The sequence below is a fragment of the Salmo salar genome, chromosome 27 (assembly GCF_965601325.2).
Source record: "Salmo salar chromosome 27, fSalSal1, whole genome shotgun sequence".
Classification (NCBI taxonomy): domain Eukaryota; kingdom Metazoa; phylum Chordata; class Actinopteri; order Salmoniformes; family Salmonidae; genus Salmo; species Salmo salar.
Window position 1 is genome coordinate 20862099 of NC_138317.1, and position 14954 is coordinate 20877052.

At 45.4% G+C, this 14954-nt stretch overlaps 2 protein-coding genes and 1 long non-coding RNA gene across 4 annotated transcripts in view; all 3 read left to right on the forward strand.

The window, feature by feature from the left end:
- Positions 1-4533, forward strand: part of LOC106588635 (AT-rich interactive domain-containing protein 1A) — a 171707-nt gene extending 167174 nt beyond the window's left edge. For both annotated transcript variants that reach the window (XM_045709601.2, XM_045709602.2), the window contains exons 18-19: positions 817-947; positions 1218-4533. In XM_045709601.2, the coding sequence (XP_045565557.1) occupies positions 817-947; positions 1218-3089 (2003 nt within the window). In that variant the 3' untranslated portion in view covers positions 3090-4533. The remainder of the gene's footprint in view (positions 1-816; positions 948-1217) is intronic.
- Positions 4534-10723: 6190 nt separating this feature from the next.
- LOC145864373 (fibrous sheath-interacting protein 2) lies at positions 10724-13698 on the forward strand. Its single transcript, XM_082970123.1, has 5 exons — positions 10724-10786; positions 11112-11222; positions 12075-12270; positions 13300-13376; positions 13555-13698. The coding sequence occupies exons 1-5, from the start codon at positions 10775-10777 to the stop codon at positions 13696-13698; spliced, it is 540 nt and encodes a 179-aa protein (XP_082826249.1). The 5' UTR covers positions 10724-10774.
- A 315-nt stretch (positions 13699-14013) lies between these two features.
- LOC145864359 (uncharacterized) lies at positions 14014-14833 on the forward strand. Its single transcript, XR_014382926.1, has 3 exons — positions 14014-14133; positions 14393-14503; positions 14701-14833. It is a non-coding gene; the product is annotated as an uncharacterized LOC145864359 (long non-coding RNA).
- Positions 14834-14954: the final 121 nt, after the last annotated feature.

Below are 14954 nucleotides of genomic sequence, written 5' to 3' on the forward strand. Positions count from 1 at the left end.
TGTTCAATGCAGACCTACATCACATGAGACTTTTTAAAAAGGTTTTTACATTATGAAGGGCTTGATATTCATATTTTTTTACTTGGTCTGTAACACCATAGGCCAAATAGATGACTGAGAATTGCATTGTATTGTATTTTATGATGCAAGAAACCACTACAAAATATGATGAATTATTATTACCATACATAGCATTGAACAATGTAAGCTTCCACTCTGCCTATTGTCTTATTTGCATAATCAAGCCTGTCTCAAAATACTACACTGCCTCTTTAATTAAGACAAACTTTATACCTGAATCGCTTTTCAATGACAGCTTGAAATGTAGCCTACACATTTTGTACTCATGTAGTAAGCAGTAACTCTCCATTGCTGATCTATACTGCTAACTAGCAAAGAATATCAACAAATATTCTGATCTGAAATATAAAAAGCGCATTCATTCAATTGCGGGTGATTGAAAAAAAACCCATGGGCTTCCCATCCAAATTCTACTTTGTTGCACTCTGGCTCTGTCTACAACAAAATCACAGACTCAACCTTGCGAAGTTCGATTTGTTTTGTTTTGTTGCATTGAAAAGGGACTGATATAATGTTGATTCGATCACAGAAAAAAAAAGTATCTATATAGTGCAAACTAATGGGGCGAACTCAGTGAAGTTCAATCTCTTGCGCCTTTGAGCGGCCTGGAATTTCTTCTGCACGGCAGCTCAGAGGGAACATTGCTCCTAAATATGTCATTTTCAAGTGATGTAATTCTAATGAAGTAGTACCATCATCCTGTATCAGTCTCTGCTGTATTTTCTGTTCCCTCAGGCACCCCAGAGGCCTGGAGAGTGATGATGTCACTGAAGTCAGGCTTACTAGCAGAGAGCACGTGGGCCTTGGACACCATTAATATTCTACTCTACGATGACAACAGCATTTCTACTTTCAACCTCTGCCAGGTGAGTTCCAACAGGCGTTAGATTGATGAAACACCCATAATACATTTTAAAATATTACATTATGAAGTCGGTATCTTACCAGATGATACAGTAATCTTCTCTAAGAAGCATTGTAATAAAACTTCAAAATGTCAGTATGTATTGTCTGACATTATCCTCTGTTCAGATTTTCTAGGTTGTCTTGATCACATCTCTGTATAAAGAATCCATGCGTGATTCATTTGACGTTGATGTGGATGTCTAACTACATGCTGTCCTGTCTCCTCTCAGCTGCCTGGGTTCCTGGAGCTGGTAGTGGAGTATTTCAGACGCTGCCTCATCCAGATCTTCGGCATCCTGAAGGAGTATGAGGTGGGAGACCCTGGCCAGCGGACGCTCATCGACCCGCATGCTGCCGACGAAGACTGGTCTGATGAAGAGCTGCCCGAGCAGGAGGACATGGAGGAGGACGAGGAAGAAGAAGAGGAGGACGAGAGGAAAAGCAACGCAGACACCACCACCTCGTCGCAGCAGGTCCAGGTGAAAAAGGAGGAGGAAGACGAGAAATCCACGACTGAGAAGTCGACAGCAGAGGAGGAGAAGGAGAGGGAAGGAGGAGAGACTTCTTCCACCTCCTCGGCCCCCCAGAACCTCAGCCTCCTACAAGAGAAACCCAAACAGGCCAGTAAGTTCGACAAGCTGCCCATCAAGATGGTGCGTAAGAAAGATCCCTTCCCTGGGGGCCGTTCCAGTAAGCTAGGCCGGCGGCAGAGCTTTGACAGCGGACTAATCCACTGGAGCATCGGCGGGGGGGACACCACGGAACACATCCAGACTCACTTCGAGAGCCGGTTCGACCTCCTCAAGCAGCGGAAACGGGTGCTGCCATCAGCCACCGAGAGTAGAAAGAAGGTCGCCGTGCCGGCGACGGTGTCGGAGGACCCAGAGAACACTACTAAGCCTGGCAAGGAGGAGCAGACCACCAAGACCTCCACCCCAACCACGCCCGCCCCGGTCACTGCCACCATCGACGACGTCCTGTCGGCCCGGCCGGGCTCGGTGACGGAGGAGGCGGTGCGAGGAGCAGCCGAGGAGCAGAAGGAGAATGGGGGGAAGTTCCTGTTCTCCATCCGCCAGGCGCAGCAGAGCCGCCGCAACCTCACCATCCTGGAGGACGAGCCTCACAGCAAGGACGAGACCCCACTGAGCACGCTGTCGGACTGGCAGGACACCCTGGCCCGCCGCTGTGTCTGCGTCTCCAACATCGTCCGCTCGCTGTCCTTCATCCCCGGCAACGACCTGGAGATGTCCAAACACCCGGGGCTGCTGCTGCTGCTGGGCCGTCTGGTCCTGCTCCACCACCGTCACCCAGAGAGGAAACAGGCCCCCGTCACCTACGAGAAGGAGGAGGAGGAGGATGAGAGGGTGAGCTGTGAGAGGGACGAGTGGTGGTGGGACTGTCTGGAGGTCCTCAGGGAGAACTGCCTGGTCACTCTGGCTAACATCTCCGGCCAGTTGGACTTGTCCATCTACCCAGAGAGCATCTGTCTGCCCCTGCTGGACGGCCTGCTTCATTGGGCTGTTTGTCCTTCGGCCGAGGCCCTGGACCCTTTCCCCATGCTGGGGCCCCATGGGGCCCTATCCCCCCAGAGACTGGTACTGGAGACCCTCAGCAAACTGAGCATCCAGGACAACAACGTGGACCTTATCCTGGCCACGCCGCCGTTCAGCCGGCTGGAGAAGCTGTACGGGACGCTGGTGCGTCTGGTCGGGGAGAGGAAGGTGGCTGTCTGCAGGGAGATGTCTGTGGTCTTACTAGCCAACCTGGCCCAGGGAGACAGCATGGCGGCCAGGGCCATCGCCGTGCAGAAGGCCAGCGTAGGTAACCTCCTGGGCTTCCTGGAGGACAGTCTAGCAGCCACACAGTACCAGCAGAGCCAGAGTTCCATGATGCACCTACAGGGGGCGCACTTTGAGCCCACTAGCGTGGACATGATGCGGCGAGCGGCCCGCGCCCTGCACGCCATGGCTAAGGTGGAGGAGAACCACTCAGAGTTCACCCTGTACGAGTCCCGCCTACTGGACATCTCTGTCTCACCACTCATGAACTCTCTGGTGTCCCATGTGATCTGTGACGTACTCTTTCTGATTGGCCAGTCATGACAGCCGTGGGGGCTTCAGCTTCGCTTTCTGTTCCCCCGCCCCGTTCTCCCCCCCCTTTTCTTTTTGTGTGTGTCTGTTGAGTGTGAGTGGAAGAGAGAACTAAAAGCAAAACTGACTGTCCTTTTTTTAATTTATGCAAAATCACCTCGGATTCCACTGTCTACCCTTTCTACCCCCTGGTTCTCACTAAAGGACGGATTTACTGAAGTAGCGGTGGAGTTAAACATTCTGGAATACAGAAACTGACGTGATAAGACCGATCAGATGGGACCCTGGGATGGATGGAGAGTCGGGAAGAAGGGAGGGAGGGAGCTGCCCTGCGGCAAACAACTTTTTTAATGAAAATATAAAAGAAAACATAACTGTAACCAAAATTGCTGTCACGTTTCCAGTGAGTTTGGGGTGTATACCCACGTTCTCCTCCCATGGGTTTGGCAGGGGGGGTGAGCAAGGCGGGCATGGACGGGGAAACACTGTTTTTAGTTCATGTATGGTGAAACAGACTCCTGGACTGGTTTGGTATACTGCTGTAACTTGGATGCTATATACTCAGCCCTACACGACCCAGGTTACCAGCTGTGAACAGACAGACAGACACGTCTTCAATGGGGAGGCCTGTGCAGTAGATTGTAGGATTTTCTTCTTCTGTACTGTACACCTTAAAAACAACTGTAAACATACTGTAATAATACTGTTTCACACTGAGATACGCTGGCTTGGCAGAAAACTGTAGTTTTTCAAAATGATTTTAGTTAAACTGAGAGAGATGACAAAAGGCTTTCCCCCCAAAGTATCGTGAACCTTACAACACCCCGACCTCTTCTCTGTCCCTCGATTGTATGACTTGACCCTTATAAAAGAAGTCACCTCTTGGGACTGCTCCTCTGTTCTAGAGGCAGTCCCGACTGCAGTGTGTATATGATGTACATTACACCTCTCCCTTTCTCTCTAACCCTTCTGTTGCGCTTCACCATTTTTAATCTTCGATGAATTCAAGGTTACACTCAAGTGAGATTTCGCCATGGGATTACCTAACCTTTTGACATCTCACCCCCGACCCACCCGCCTGTCTCTCGCTACAGGGACTCCCTCGCAATGCCCCCCGACCCCCCCACACACACACACACCCCTGCGACACACACAGATCAAGTTTAAATTTGTCTCCAGTACCCCTGAGTCTAACTTGACTGAAACCATGTCTGCTACGGTTCCATTTCATCTACATAAACAACAAAGCAAGACCCCTGATGAAGAAATAAACCGTTTCAATTTTGTTTTTCCAGTGATATGGATTCTGCATATTTGTATTTCAGACGATGTAGCTAAAGACTTGATGTAAATTCAATTTTTTTTCCTTTTTTTGGCTTAATGAATATAATTTCTTCAGTATGAAATCTTTATACTATATGTTCCATGTGTTAAGAATAAATGTACATTAAATCTTCGTAAGACGTTTGATGGATTTATTTATTATGTGCTTTTGAATGCGTCTGTTATTGGTGGACCTGCAGTCATACACCACGGGTGTAGTCACTAGGAACCAAACGGGCTGAAACCAGGCAGGTACGAGCTGAACTGAAACACTCGTTTTGGTTGCTCAATGTTTTGCTACAATGTGCCACACGTCTTTTGGGTGTAGTCAAGTCGATACATATATTCTTACAATGCAACTGATTTCTACTACATGTATAGGACATATTCTCCTAGAGGTGGCTGACAGTGTTATGATATTGAGCATACAACTGTACATACTGTAAGTGTTATATGCCTTCAACTCGAAGGCTTTGTTAGCTACCTCAAATCTGGCTAATTCAGGTTTGAGTACCATAGAGCATGCATTGCTTAAATGTTGGTTTTGCCACAAGCAGCACCGGAGATATTGGGCTCGTTTTTGAGTGGTAAGGCAAGATGAAAGTCGAGTAGTGAAGTCGAGGGAGGTGCATCTGCGACAGCCGGAAGTAGGACACTCATGGTTTTTCCAACAGCGGGGCTTAGTGCAACATGGCAGTGTTGCCATTGTTTAAAAGTTCTTTATAATGTTGAAATAAAAATGTTTCCACATATCACACAGAGCCTCAAGTGTCATGTTCATTTGTACACTGAACACAAATATAAACAACATGTAAAGTGTTGGTCCCATGTTTCATGAGCTGAAAAAAAAGATCCCAGAAATGTTCCATATGCACAAAAAGCTTATTTCTCTCATTCTGTGTACACACTTGTTTACATCCCTGTTAGTGAGCATTTCTCCTTAGATAATACATCCATATCAAGAAGCTGATTAAACAGCATGATAATTACATGGGTGCAGTTTGTGCTGGGGATAATAAAAGAACGCTCTAAAATGTGCAGTTTTGTCACACAGCACAATGTCTCAGACGTCTCAAGTTTTGAGGGAGCGTGCAATTGACATGCTGACTGCAGGAATGTCCACCAGAGCTGTTGCCAGAGTATTGAATGTTCATGATTCTACCATAAGCCACCTCCAACGTTGTTTTAGAGAATTTGGCAGTACGTCCAAACGGCCTCACAACCGCATACCAGAAATGCTCAGGCAGGCGGGCAGGTGCGGGCAGCGATTGGTTGAAGAGCATGCATTTAGTTTTACTTGCATTTAAGAGCAGTTGGAGGCCACGGAAGGAGAGTTATATGGCATTGAAGCTCGTCAGGAGGTTAGTTAACACAGTATCCAAAGAAGGGCCAGAGGTATACAGAATGGTGTCATCTGCGTAGAGGTGGATCAGAGAATCACATGCCGCAAGAGCGACATCATTGATGTAAACAGAGAAAAGAGTCGGCCCGAGGATTGAACCCTGTGGCACCGCCATGGAGACTGCCAGAGGTCCGGACAACAGGCCCTCCAATTTGACACACTGAAGTCTATCTGAGAAGTAGTTGGTGAACCAGGCGAGGCAGTCATTTGAGAAACCAAGGCTGTTGATTCTGCCGATAAGAATGCGGTGATGGACAGAGTCTAAAGCCTTGGCCAGCTCGATGAATACGGCTGCACAGTATTGTCTTTTGTCGATGGCGGTTATGATATCGTTTAGGACCTTGAGCGTGGCTAAGGTGCACCCATGACCAGCTCGGAAACCAGATTGCATAGCGGAGAAGGTACAGTGGGATTCGAAATGGTCGGTGATCTGTTTGTTAACTTGGCTTTCGAAGACCTTAGAAAGGCAGGGTAGGATAGATATAGGTCTGTAACAGTTTGGGTCTAGAGTGTCTCCCCTTTGAAGAGGGGGATGACCGCGGCAGCTTTACAATCTTTGGGGATCTCAGACGATACGAAAGAGAGGTTGAACAGGCTAGTAATAGGGGTTGCAACAAGTGCGGCGGATCATTTTAGAGAGAGAGGGTCCAGATTGTCTAGCCCAGCTGATTTGTAGGGGTCCAGATTTTGCAGCTCTTTCAGAACATCCGCTTTCTGGATTTGGGTGAAGGAGAAATTGGGGAGGCTTGGGCAAGTTACTGTTGGGGGTGCAGGGCTGTGGACCGGGGTAGGGGTAGCCAGGTGGAAAGCATGGCCAGCCGTAGAAAAATGCTTATTGAAATTCTCAATCATCGTGGATTTATTGGTGGTGACAGTGTTTCCTAGCCTCAGTGCAGTGGGCAGCTGGGAGAAGGTGCTCTTATTCTCCATGGACTTTACAGTGTCCCAGAACTTTTGGGAGTTTGTACTACAGGATGCAAATTTCTGTTTGAAAAAGCTAGCCTTTGCTTTCCTAACTGCCTGTGTATATTGATTCCTAACTTCCCTGAAAAGTTGCATATCGCGGGGGCTATTAGATGCTAGTGCAGGATATTTTTGTGCTGATCAAGGACAGTCAGGTCTGGAGTGAATAAAGGGCTTTATCTGTTCCTGGTTCTAATTTTTTTGAATGGGGCATGCTTATTTTAGATGGTGAGGAAAGCACTTTTAAAGAATAGCCAAGCATCCTCTACTGACGGAATGAGGTCAATATCCTTCCAGGATACCTGGGCCAGGTCGATTAGAAAGGCCTGCTCGCTGTAGTGATTTAAGGAGCGTTTGACAGTGATGAGCGGTGGTCGTTTGACCGCAGACCCATTGCGGATGCAGGCAATGAGGCAGTGATCGCTGAGATCCTGGTTGAAGACAGCAGAGGTGTATTTAGAGGGCAGGTTGGTCAGGATGATATCTAAGAGGGTGCCCGTGTTTACGGATTTAGGGTTGTACCTGGTAGGTTCCTTGATAATTTGTGTGAGATTGAGTTTAGATTGTAGGATGGCCGGGGTGTTATTAAGCGTATCCCAGTTTAGGTCACCTAATAGTACAAACTCCAAGATAAATGGGGGGCAATTAATTCACATATGGTGTCCAGTGCGCAGCTGGGGGCTGAGGGGGGTCTGTAACAAGGCAACAGTGAGAGACTTATTTCTGGAAAGGTGGATTTTTAAAAGTAGAAGCTCAAACTGTTTGGGCACAGACCTGGATAGTATGACAGAACTCTGCAGGCTGTCTCTGCAGTATATTGCAACTCCATCCCCTTTGGCAGTTCTGTCTTGGCGGGAAATGACCTTGCAGACAATGTTTCACTTTTGAAATTCGATCTTGCTCTTTTACAGAGAATGCTGTGCACAAACGAGACATCAACTTTTCTGATCCAGGCGAAATCATGCAAGAATATTATTATAATAGATATAGCCAATTAATTGTTAATAAAAAAGCTATGAAAACAGAAGAATATTGAGCGTTTGCTGCGTTTCCAGCTGTAGAGTTTGTAGCTTCAGTTGGCTAAGTGAGAAGACGTTAGCTTGCTGCATAGCAACCATTTTTGTTAGGCACAGCAACCAATGTTTTTGCAGGCTGTAAGGATTAAATAGTATACATTTACTTATCAAAATAACTAGCCGAACGCATTATTACAGACATCACAAGCATTTGTAAAGTAAGTGAGTGTGTGATTGGACAGAGCATTCTAGGCGTTGTTCTTGACGTTTCCACACAGGCTGTTTTGGCACCATGTTTCTGGGAGCAGGGCAGAGTTTACTTTGAGCCGGATTCTGACGGAACACCGGCACCTCTCAGATTTGACTTTGTTTGTTCTGGCACATATTTGCCCTGATCCGGTACCTCTCGCGGCGTTATAAATGAATTGTTTCCCTGTTCGCACTGTAGACATTCTAATAAAAGAGATCAGCGTTAAATCAAGTTGCCACCTCGTTATTTCTCCCGGACCCCAGAAAGACCATCATGTAAAAGCGTAGTGATCCTTCTGTGTAATCATCCTATCCTGCCACACTGATTCCAGACCTGCTCTCTTATTTGTACATAGAGGTTATGGGGAGGGCCGGTGGTGTAAGTAACTGATCTTGACACAGGTCTTGGTAGTGTTGGTCAGCTATTGAAGAGTAAGTAATCATGTTAGGTAGCACAGGCTAGTCGTCTCCCTACTGAATTTGAATCGTGGCAAAGCCAAATAAAAAATGTATAAGAAAAGGCAATCGACTATGATGACATTTTAAGTCCAAAAATCCAGAGAAAGATGGTGAATCGAACCCAGAACGAGCCAGAGAACTGTTAGTGTAACAGGGTTATATTGGTGATTCCCCTTGCCACTTTATTGTTAAGCCAATGGGTTTTTGGTTTTAGTTTTGTCTTGCCTTTACCTACTCAACATGGCATCTTATTAGCTGGTTTGCGTAGCTTGCTTACGAGGGAGGATGTTTCCGTTAGAATCGTCCCAGTGAACGAGCACCAAACCAGCGTGCGTGAGTGCAGAGTTGGATGGTCAGCCGTGCATTGCATGACGTGCAATTTTGTGCTGTTCCTATCAGAATAAAGCTCCATGACTGGTGTTACAAGTTGGAGTTCGTGTCGATGATTGACTGTACACAACGCAAGAAGACTACTGTTACATTAGTGCCGGAGGAGATGAGTGATGGGCAAACTGTTCCTGATGGGGATGCCTTAATTAGCAGCGCTGCTAATCCCGCCAGTTCAGCATCACCACCGGCACCTCCACCAGTAGGCCTACTAGCGAGTCAGACTCAGCGGGAGAGGGCGACAGGGAGCTTGGAGCAGGTGCAATTTGCAGTTCAAGAACCAGCAAACGTATAACCCCTGGTTTGTCATGCAGAATAAATAAATTGGGCTGTACAACATGCAAAAGGGTAGGGAGTTTGGGTCTAGAAACGCCAGGAGGGATTCAGATAGCAAAAGAGTGGGTGGGTTGTACAGTAAATTAACATCCTTTGCCTCAGACGTAAAAACAAAAACTTCAAAGAGCCCTCAGAATTGTTTTTAACATGCCCGAACCAATGTGCATTTGGTGGCAGCAAGCCTTGTAGACGAGGCTAAAGAGGACACCCAGGTTATAGTTAACCCTCAAAATGAAACAAATAGACACTACAGCCAGTCTTCAGAACAGCACATGGCTTTGAGCAAGACATTGACTCTCAGGAGTTGAATGCACATGACATGGGGAGAGTCATTGTAGGAGGTTTTGAAAACTAAGGTAGGACTTTCCTTTACAAACTTGTTCTGTACTGTGAAGGTAATCTGACCATGTTCTTCATATTGTCACATAGTCAGGAGGCCTATATATTCTCATGTGTGTGTTCCACTGTAGTCTACAGTAATACATTTTATTTGAAGTTATATTCCGATATTGATATTTGTTCTACTGCTACATTGATGTCTTTAAAATGTTATATGAAATTCGGATCTTGTAAACCCCACAGTTGACTATGTGTGCATATGGCGGGTGTTCTGACTCCAGTGTCATCTAAAAACGTTGCTGTACATTGATGTCTAGAAAATGAGGCTGTAAGAAATTCGGACTTGTAAGCCCCGCAGCTATAGTCATATCTAGGCATACTGCAGAGGCGCCTAAAACGCTTTGAATTAGTCAACACCTTGGAGAGTGCTGTCAGTTTCACCACAACAGACAGTAGGCTACTTGACTTCACTCTGTCTGCTGCGCTGCCACGTTGTGTTTGACACTTTCTTTCTCTCAATGTCCCGGTACCTCAGAGCCCCCCGGATACAAATTAAGCACTGGAGCAGGACCTGCTAGCCCTGGGCTAAGGTTGGTGCTAGCCCTGGAGCAGGGCCTGCTAGCCCTGGGATAAGGTTGGTGCTAGCCCTGGGATAAGGTTGGTGCTAGCCCCCTTTAGAGTGTGAACAAGCGCTTAGCCCTGGGCTAACGGGAGTAGTAATTGTACACGCTGCTGTCAACGTGAAAACCAGTACATTATTATGCATTAGGGAAATAGCTAGCTAGTTGTTTAGCATGTAACACCCTCTAGCGACCATTTGGTGGCAGTTCCGCTCAAACAACAGAACGGCCGTGTTCAAGAGGGATCAAAACCTGTATCATGGGTAAATTGTGACTGACTGACAGATGTGCAAGTAATAACGACTAGTTATTTTATGATGCAAGGTTCTTTGTAGATCAGTTTTGTCGGCAGACGCCTGTGGGAAGATTTTTATATAACAGCCTGCACTGTCGGCTGCTACGTCCAACGAGCCCAACCAGTTCTACTGTGACGTCATATTTCGGGTTTATGGCGTACCAGGTGATGATGCGGGTTCTAGAATTGCAACTCAGATTCTTGTACTGTCTTAATTTTATACCCTAACATTTTTTAATTTCATAGAATAATGACACTGGAAATTATCCAGTTTTCTTCATCAGAATGAGAATTTGAATTTGATCAGTATGGAACATATGGTATGTAGGCTATTTTCTATAAAGACAGTTATATTTCAGCTGCTATAGCTATTTCTTCAATATTCAACAGCTTTTTTGTTGTTGTCACTTTATGATTTCTAATTAGGTCAGATGAGACCATGGCATTTGTACAATGTCTTTAGTTTCATTTATACTGTGTGTTTAGTTTCATCCATAAAATAAGTTTTGAGTTTGGATGTACAGTAGCCTATTAGGCCCACATTTCAAATGAAACCCCAGTAAAGAAAAACATTGTCTTTATGGTCAGCTGCCTTCTTATCCTATATGCTACATTATTGATTGAGTGGTTTGGTATCCACTACAGGGTGCTGGTAAGCAGACCACCCCTCACCCTCTGGACCTGCCCATCCGAGGAAAGATCCCTGTTGTTTCTGGGGTGTCCAATGTCTACCACACAACCCGGCTCTGTGAGAGGGTAAGCAGCACTAAGCACTTCTGTTAGCACCACTAAGCACCAGGGTAAGCAGCAGTAAGCACTACTGTTAGCACCACTAAGCACCAGGATAAGCACCACTAAGCACTACTGTTAGCAGCACTAAGCACTACTGTTAGCACCACTAAGCACTACTGTTAGCAGCACTAAGCACCAGGGTAAGCAGCATTAAGCACTACTGTTAGCACCACTAAGCACCAGGGTAAGCAGCACTAAGCACTACTGTTAGCACCACTAAGCACCAGGGTAAGCAGCACTAAGCACTACTGTTAGCACCACTAAGCACTACTGTTAGCACCACTAAGCACCAGGGTAAGCAGCACTAAGCACTACTGTTAGCACCACTAAGCACTACTGTTAGCACCACTAAGCAACAGGGTAAGCACCACTAAGCACTACTGTTAGCAGCACTAAGCACTACTGTTAGCACCACTAAGCACTACTGTTAGCAGCACTAAGCAACAGGGTAAGCAGCACTAAGCACCAGGGTAAGCACTACTGTTAGCACCACTAAGCTACTGTTAGCACCACTAAGCACCAGGGTAAGCACCACTAAGCAACAGGGTAAGCAGCACTAAGCACTAGGGTAAGCACCACTGTTAGCACCACTAAGCACTACTGTTAGCACCACTAAGCACCAGGGTAAGCAGCACTATATCTATTGTTAAAATAACTTTGAAAATTGTAAAGGGTTCAAGCTATAATTTCCTGTGCATCTACATGTTTTACAACCAATGCTTAGACTCCTGAAATAGCCTACTATGATTGATGAGATCGCTCCAATTCCACTTGACTGGGACAAAGGTCAGAGAAACTAATCACTTATCATTTCAGTTGTTCCAGCCGAAGAGTGACTTTGACCTGACGGACCCCAACGGCTACCTGTTGAGCTCTGGGTACAGCAGCCTCCATGACCCCAACCTCAGGAAGTACCTCCACCGCAAAGACATCCACCAACGCCTCCTTAACCTGGGCTTCATCACCAAGGATGAGAAAGTTAGTGAGCTTTCAGCCTTTTACAATAAGCCCTGTTGATTCCTAAATTAACTGTATCATAATGTTTGGTGTGATAAGAGTTTTCCATGTCTCTACCATGTACACTACCAGTCAAACGTTTGGACACACCTACTCATTCAAGGGTTTTTCTTTATTTGTACAATTTTCTACATTGTAGAATAATAGTGAAGACATAAAAACTATGAAATAATACATATGGAATCATGTAGTAACCAAAAAAGTGTTTAACAAATCAAAATATATTTTAGATTTTTCAAAGTAGCCACCCTTTGCCTTGATGACAGCTTTGCACACTCTTGGAATTCAAACCAGATGTGATGGCATACCGCTGCAGAACGCTGTGGTAGCCATGCTGGTTAAGTGTGCTTTGAATTCTAAATAAATCACTGATGGTGTCACCAGAAAAGCACCATCACACCACCTCCTCCATGCTTCACAGTGGGAACCACACATGCAGAGATCATCTGTTCACCTACTCTGCGTCTCACAAAGACATGGCGGTTGGAACCAAAAATCTCAAATTTGGACTCATCAGACCAAAGGACAGATTTCCACCGGTCTAATGTCCATTGCTTGTGTTTCTTGGCCCAAGAAAGTCTCTTCTTATTAGTGTCCTTTAGTAGTGGTTTCTTTGCAGCAATTCGACCATGAAGGCCTGATTCACACCTGGTCCTCTGAACAGTTGATGTTGAAATGTGTCTGTTACTTAAACTCTGTGAAGCATTTATTTGGGCTGCAATTTCAGGTGACTACCTCAGGAAGCTGGTTGAGAGAATTCCAAGAGTGTGCAAAGCTGTCATCAAGGCTACTTTGAAGAATCTCAAATATTATATTTTGATTTGTTTAACACTTTTTTGGTTACTACATGATTCTATATGTGTTATTTCATCGTTTTGATGTCTTCACTATTATTCTACAATGTGTAAAATAAAATAAAAACCCTGGAATGAGTAAGTGTGTCCAAACTTTTGACTGGTACTGTATGTAGTCTAATTCTATGGTCTCGACACCCAATTTCCCATTCTTCAGATTATCTGTTCAGTCAAAGAGTTGAACCGCTATAGAGATCACCTCGCGGATGTGGAGTTGGACTGGGGTCGGATATTCAGGACCGAACAGGTGAGTCTGGGCGAGTTCAGATACCAGGGCTTTGAAAGGGAGAGAGAGCGAGAGAAAGAGACACATTCTAGCCATGTCGTCATCGACTGCAATTTCAGTGACATGATCCTTCCCTCCACGGTTTTAGAAGAATTGTTGCGCAAGTTATATGTTTAAATGTTTTTCTCTGTAATTCCAGAAAGAGTCAGTGCGTAAGTTCCTGACCCTCCAGCAGCAGGGTCAGATCCCTGAACACGTGACTCTATCTGATGTCACAGAGTGGTTACTGCACAGGGGAAGGAGCCTCTTCAGGAAGAGACAGCAGTCCAACAGGGCCAGGTGAGACAGAGAGGGCACAGACAGGTTGGCTGACAGGCTACTAAGGGACCTGGGAAAGGGATACTGTTACTGTATAGACACAAAACATGAAAGATGCCGGCATAGTACCTGATGAGAAAAATATGATTAAGATAAAGAAATTAAGTGCAAAACAAGTATGGTATGTGTGTCTTATAATACCAAAAAAGTAGCAAGGAAAAATGCCCCATGGAAGTTCTCTTTATTGATTTGTTATGGGAGCTATGGTGAATGTGGATGCACATGGAGAAAAACACTTACTTACACAGTGCTTTGATGTGTGAAAAACCCCTTTAGAAGGTTCCCTTCCAAGTATGGGCTGGAGGAGGACTGTTATCTTGCTAGACTGCCCAGTATTGCTATGGGGGGCAACATGGTAGATCTAGACTGCTGCCCTAGCTTCACCTGCAGGTCGGAACTGGTAAGACATCAAATCAAACATGAGGGCTACTGTTATTAGGCCAACTAGAATGGCAGGGGGAAAGAATGCCATTCAAATAGAGCCACAACATCAGTAATGAAAGCAATACATAAAAGTTAACATACATCTCTATATTCCACTGAACAGGGGAAATAAAGTTCTGATATACTGTAGTATTTTGTAACATAAAATAAACATTTTTTGGGGGATACATTTATATTCAGTCACTGACTTGAGAACTCTCTCTCCCTGGTCTTAGTTGTGGAACGCTAAGGGTCGTGCATTGCTGCAGGAGGTCAGCAAGGAGGTGAAGAGAGAGATGAGGCTGGAGCAACGATGGGTCACAAACCAGCAGGAAAAAGAGAAAATGGTATGGCTTTGGATTTTAATTTTATGTTTTAACTCTCCTTAGTCGTGGTCACACTACACTTACGAGTTCAAACGGCAGGTTAAGGATAGCCCTGGTCTAAGAGCATGCAGTGGGAAAAGCATCAATGCCTTCACCAACAGAATCAAAATACATGGATCGCAACTTAAAATGATATTGTTTTGATCACTTGCTCCTAGAAACGAGAGAGACAACAGAAGAGACGTCTCAAAGGCCAGAAGAAAGAGAGGCATTCTCCAACCAAGACAGATTCACAAGACAACCCAGAGAGCATGGACAACATCCTGATATCGGTATCAAATCCTGACAACAACCCATGTGAGACTTTCCTACTGATGTTTGCTTTGAACAGACAGCCACGTCCTGAAGTATGGTGCAATACATACGCTCTTTGTAAAGGAATTTATGTTTAGTCTTTGTTTTTATCCCTCAT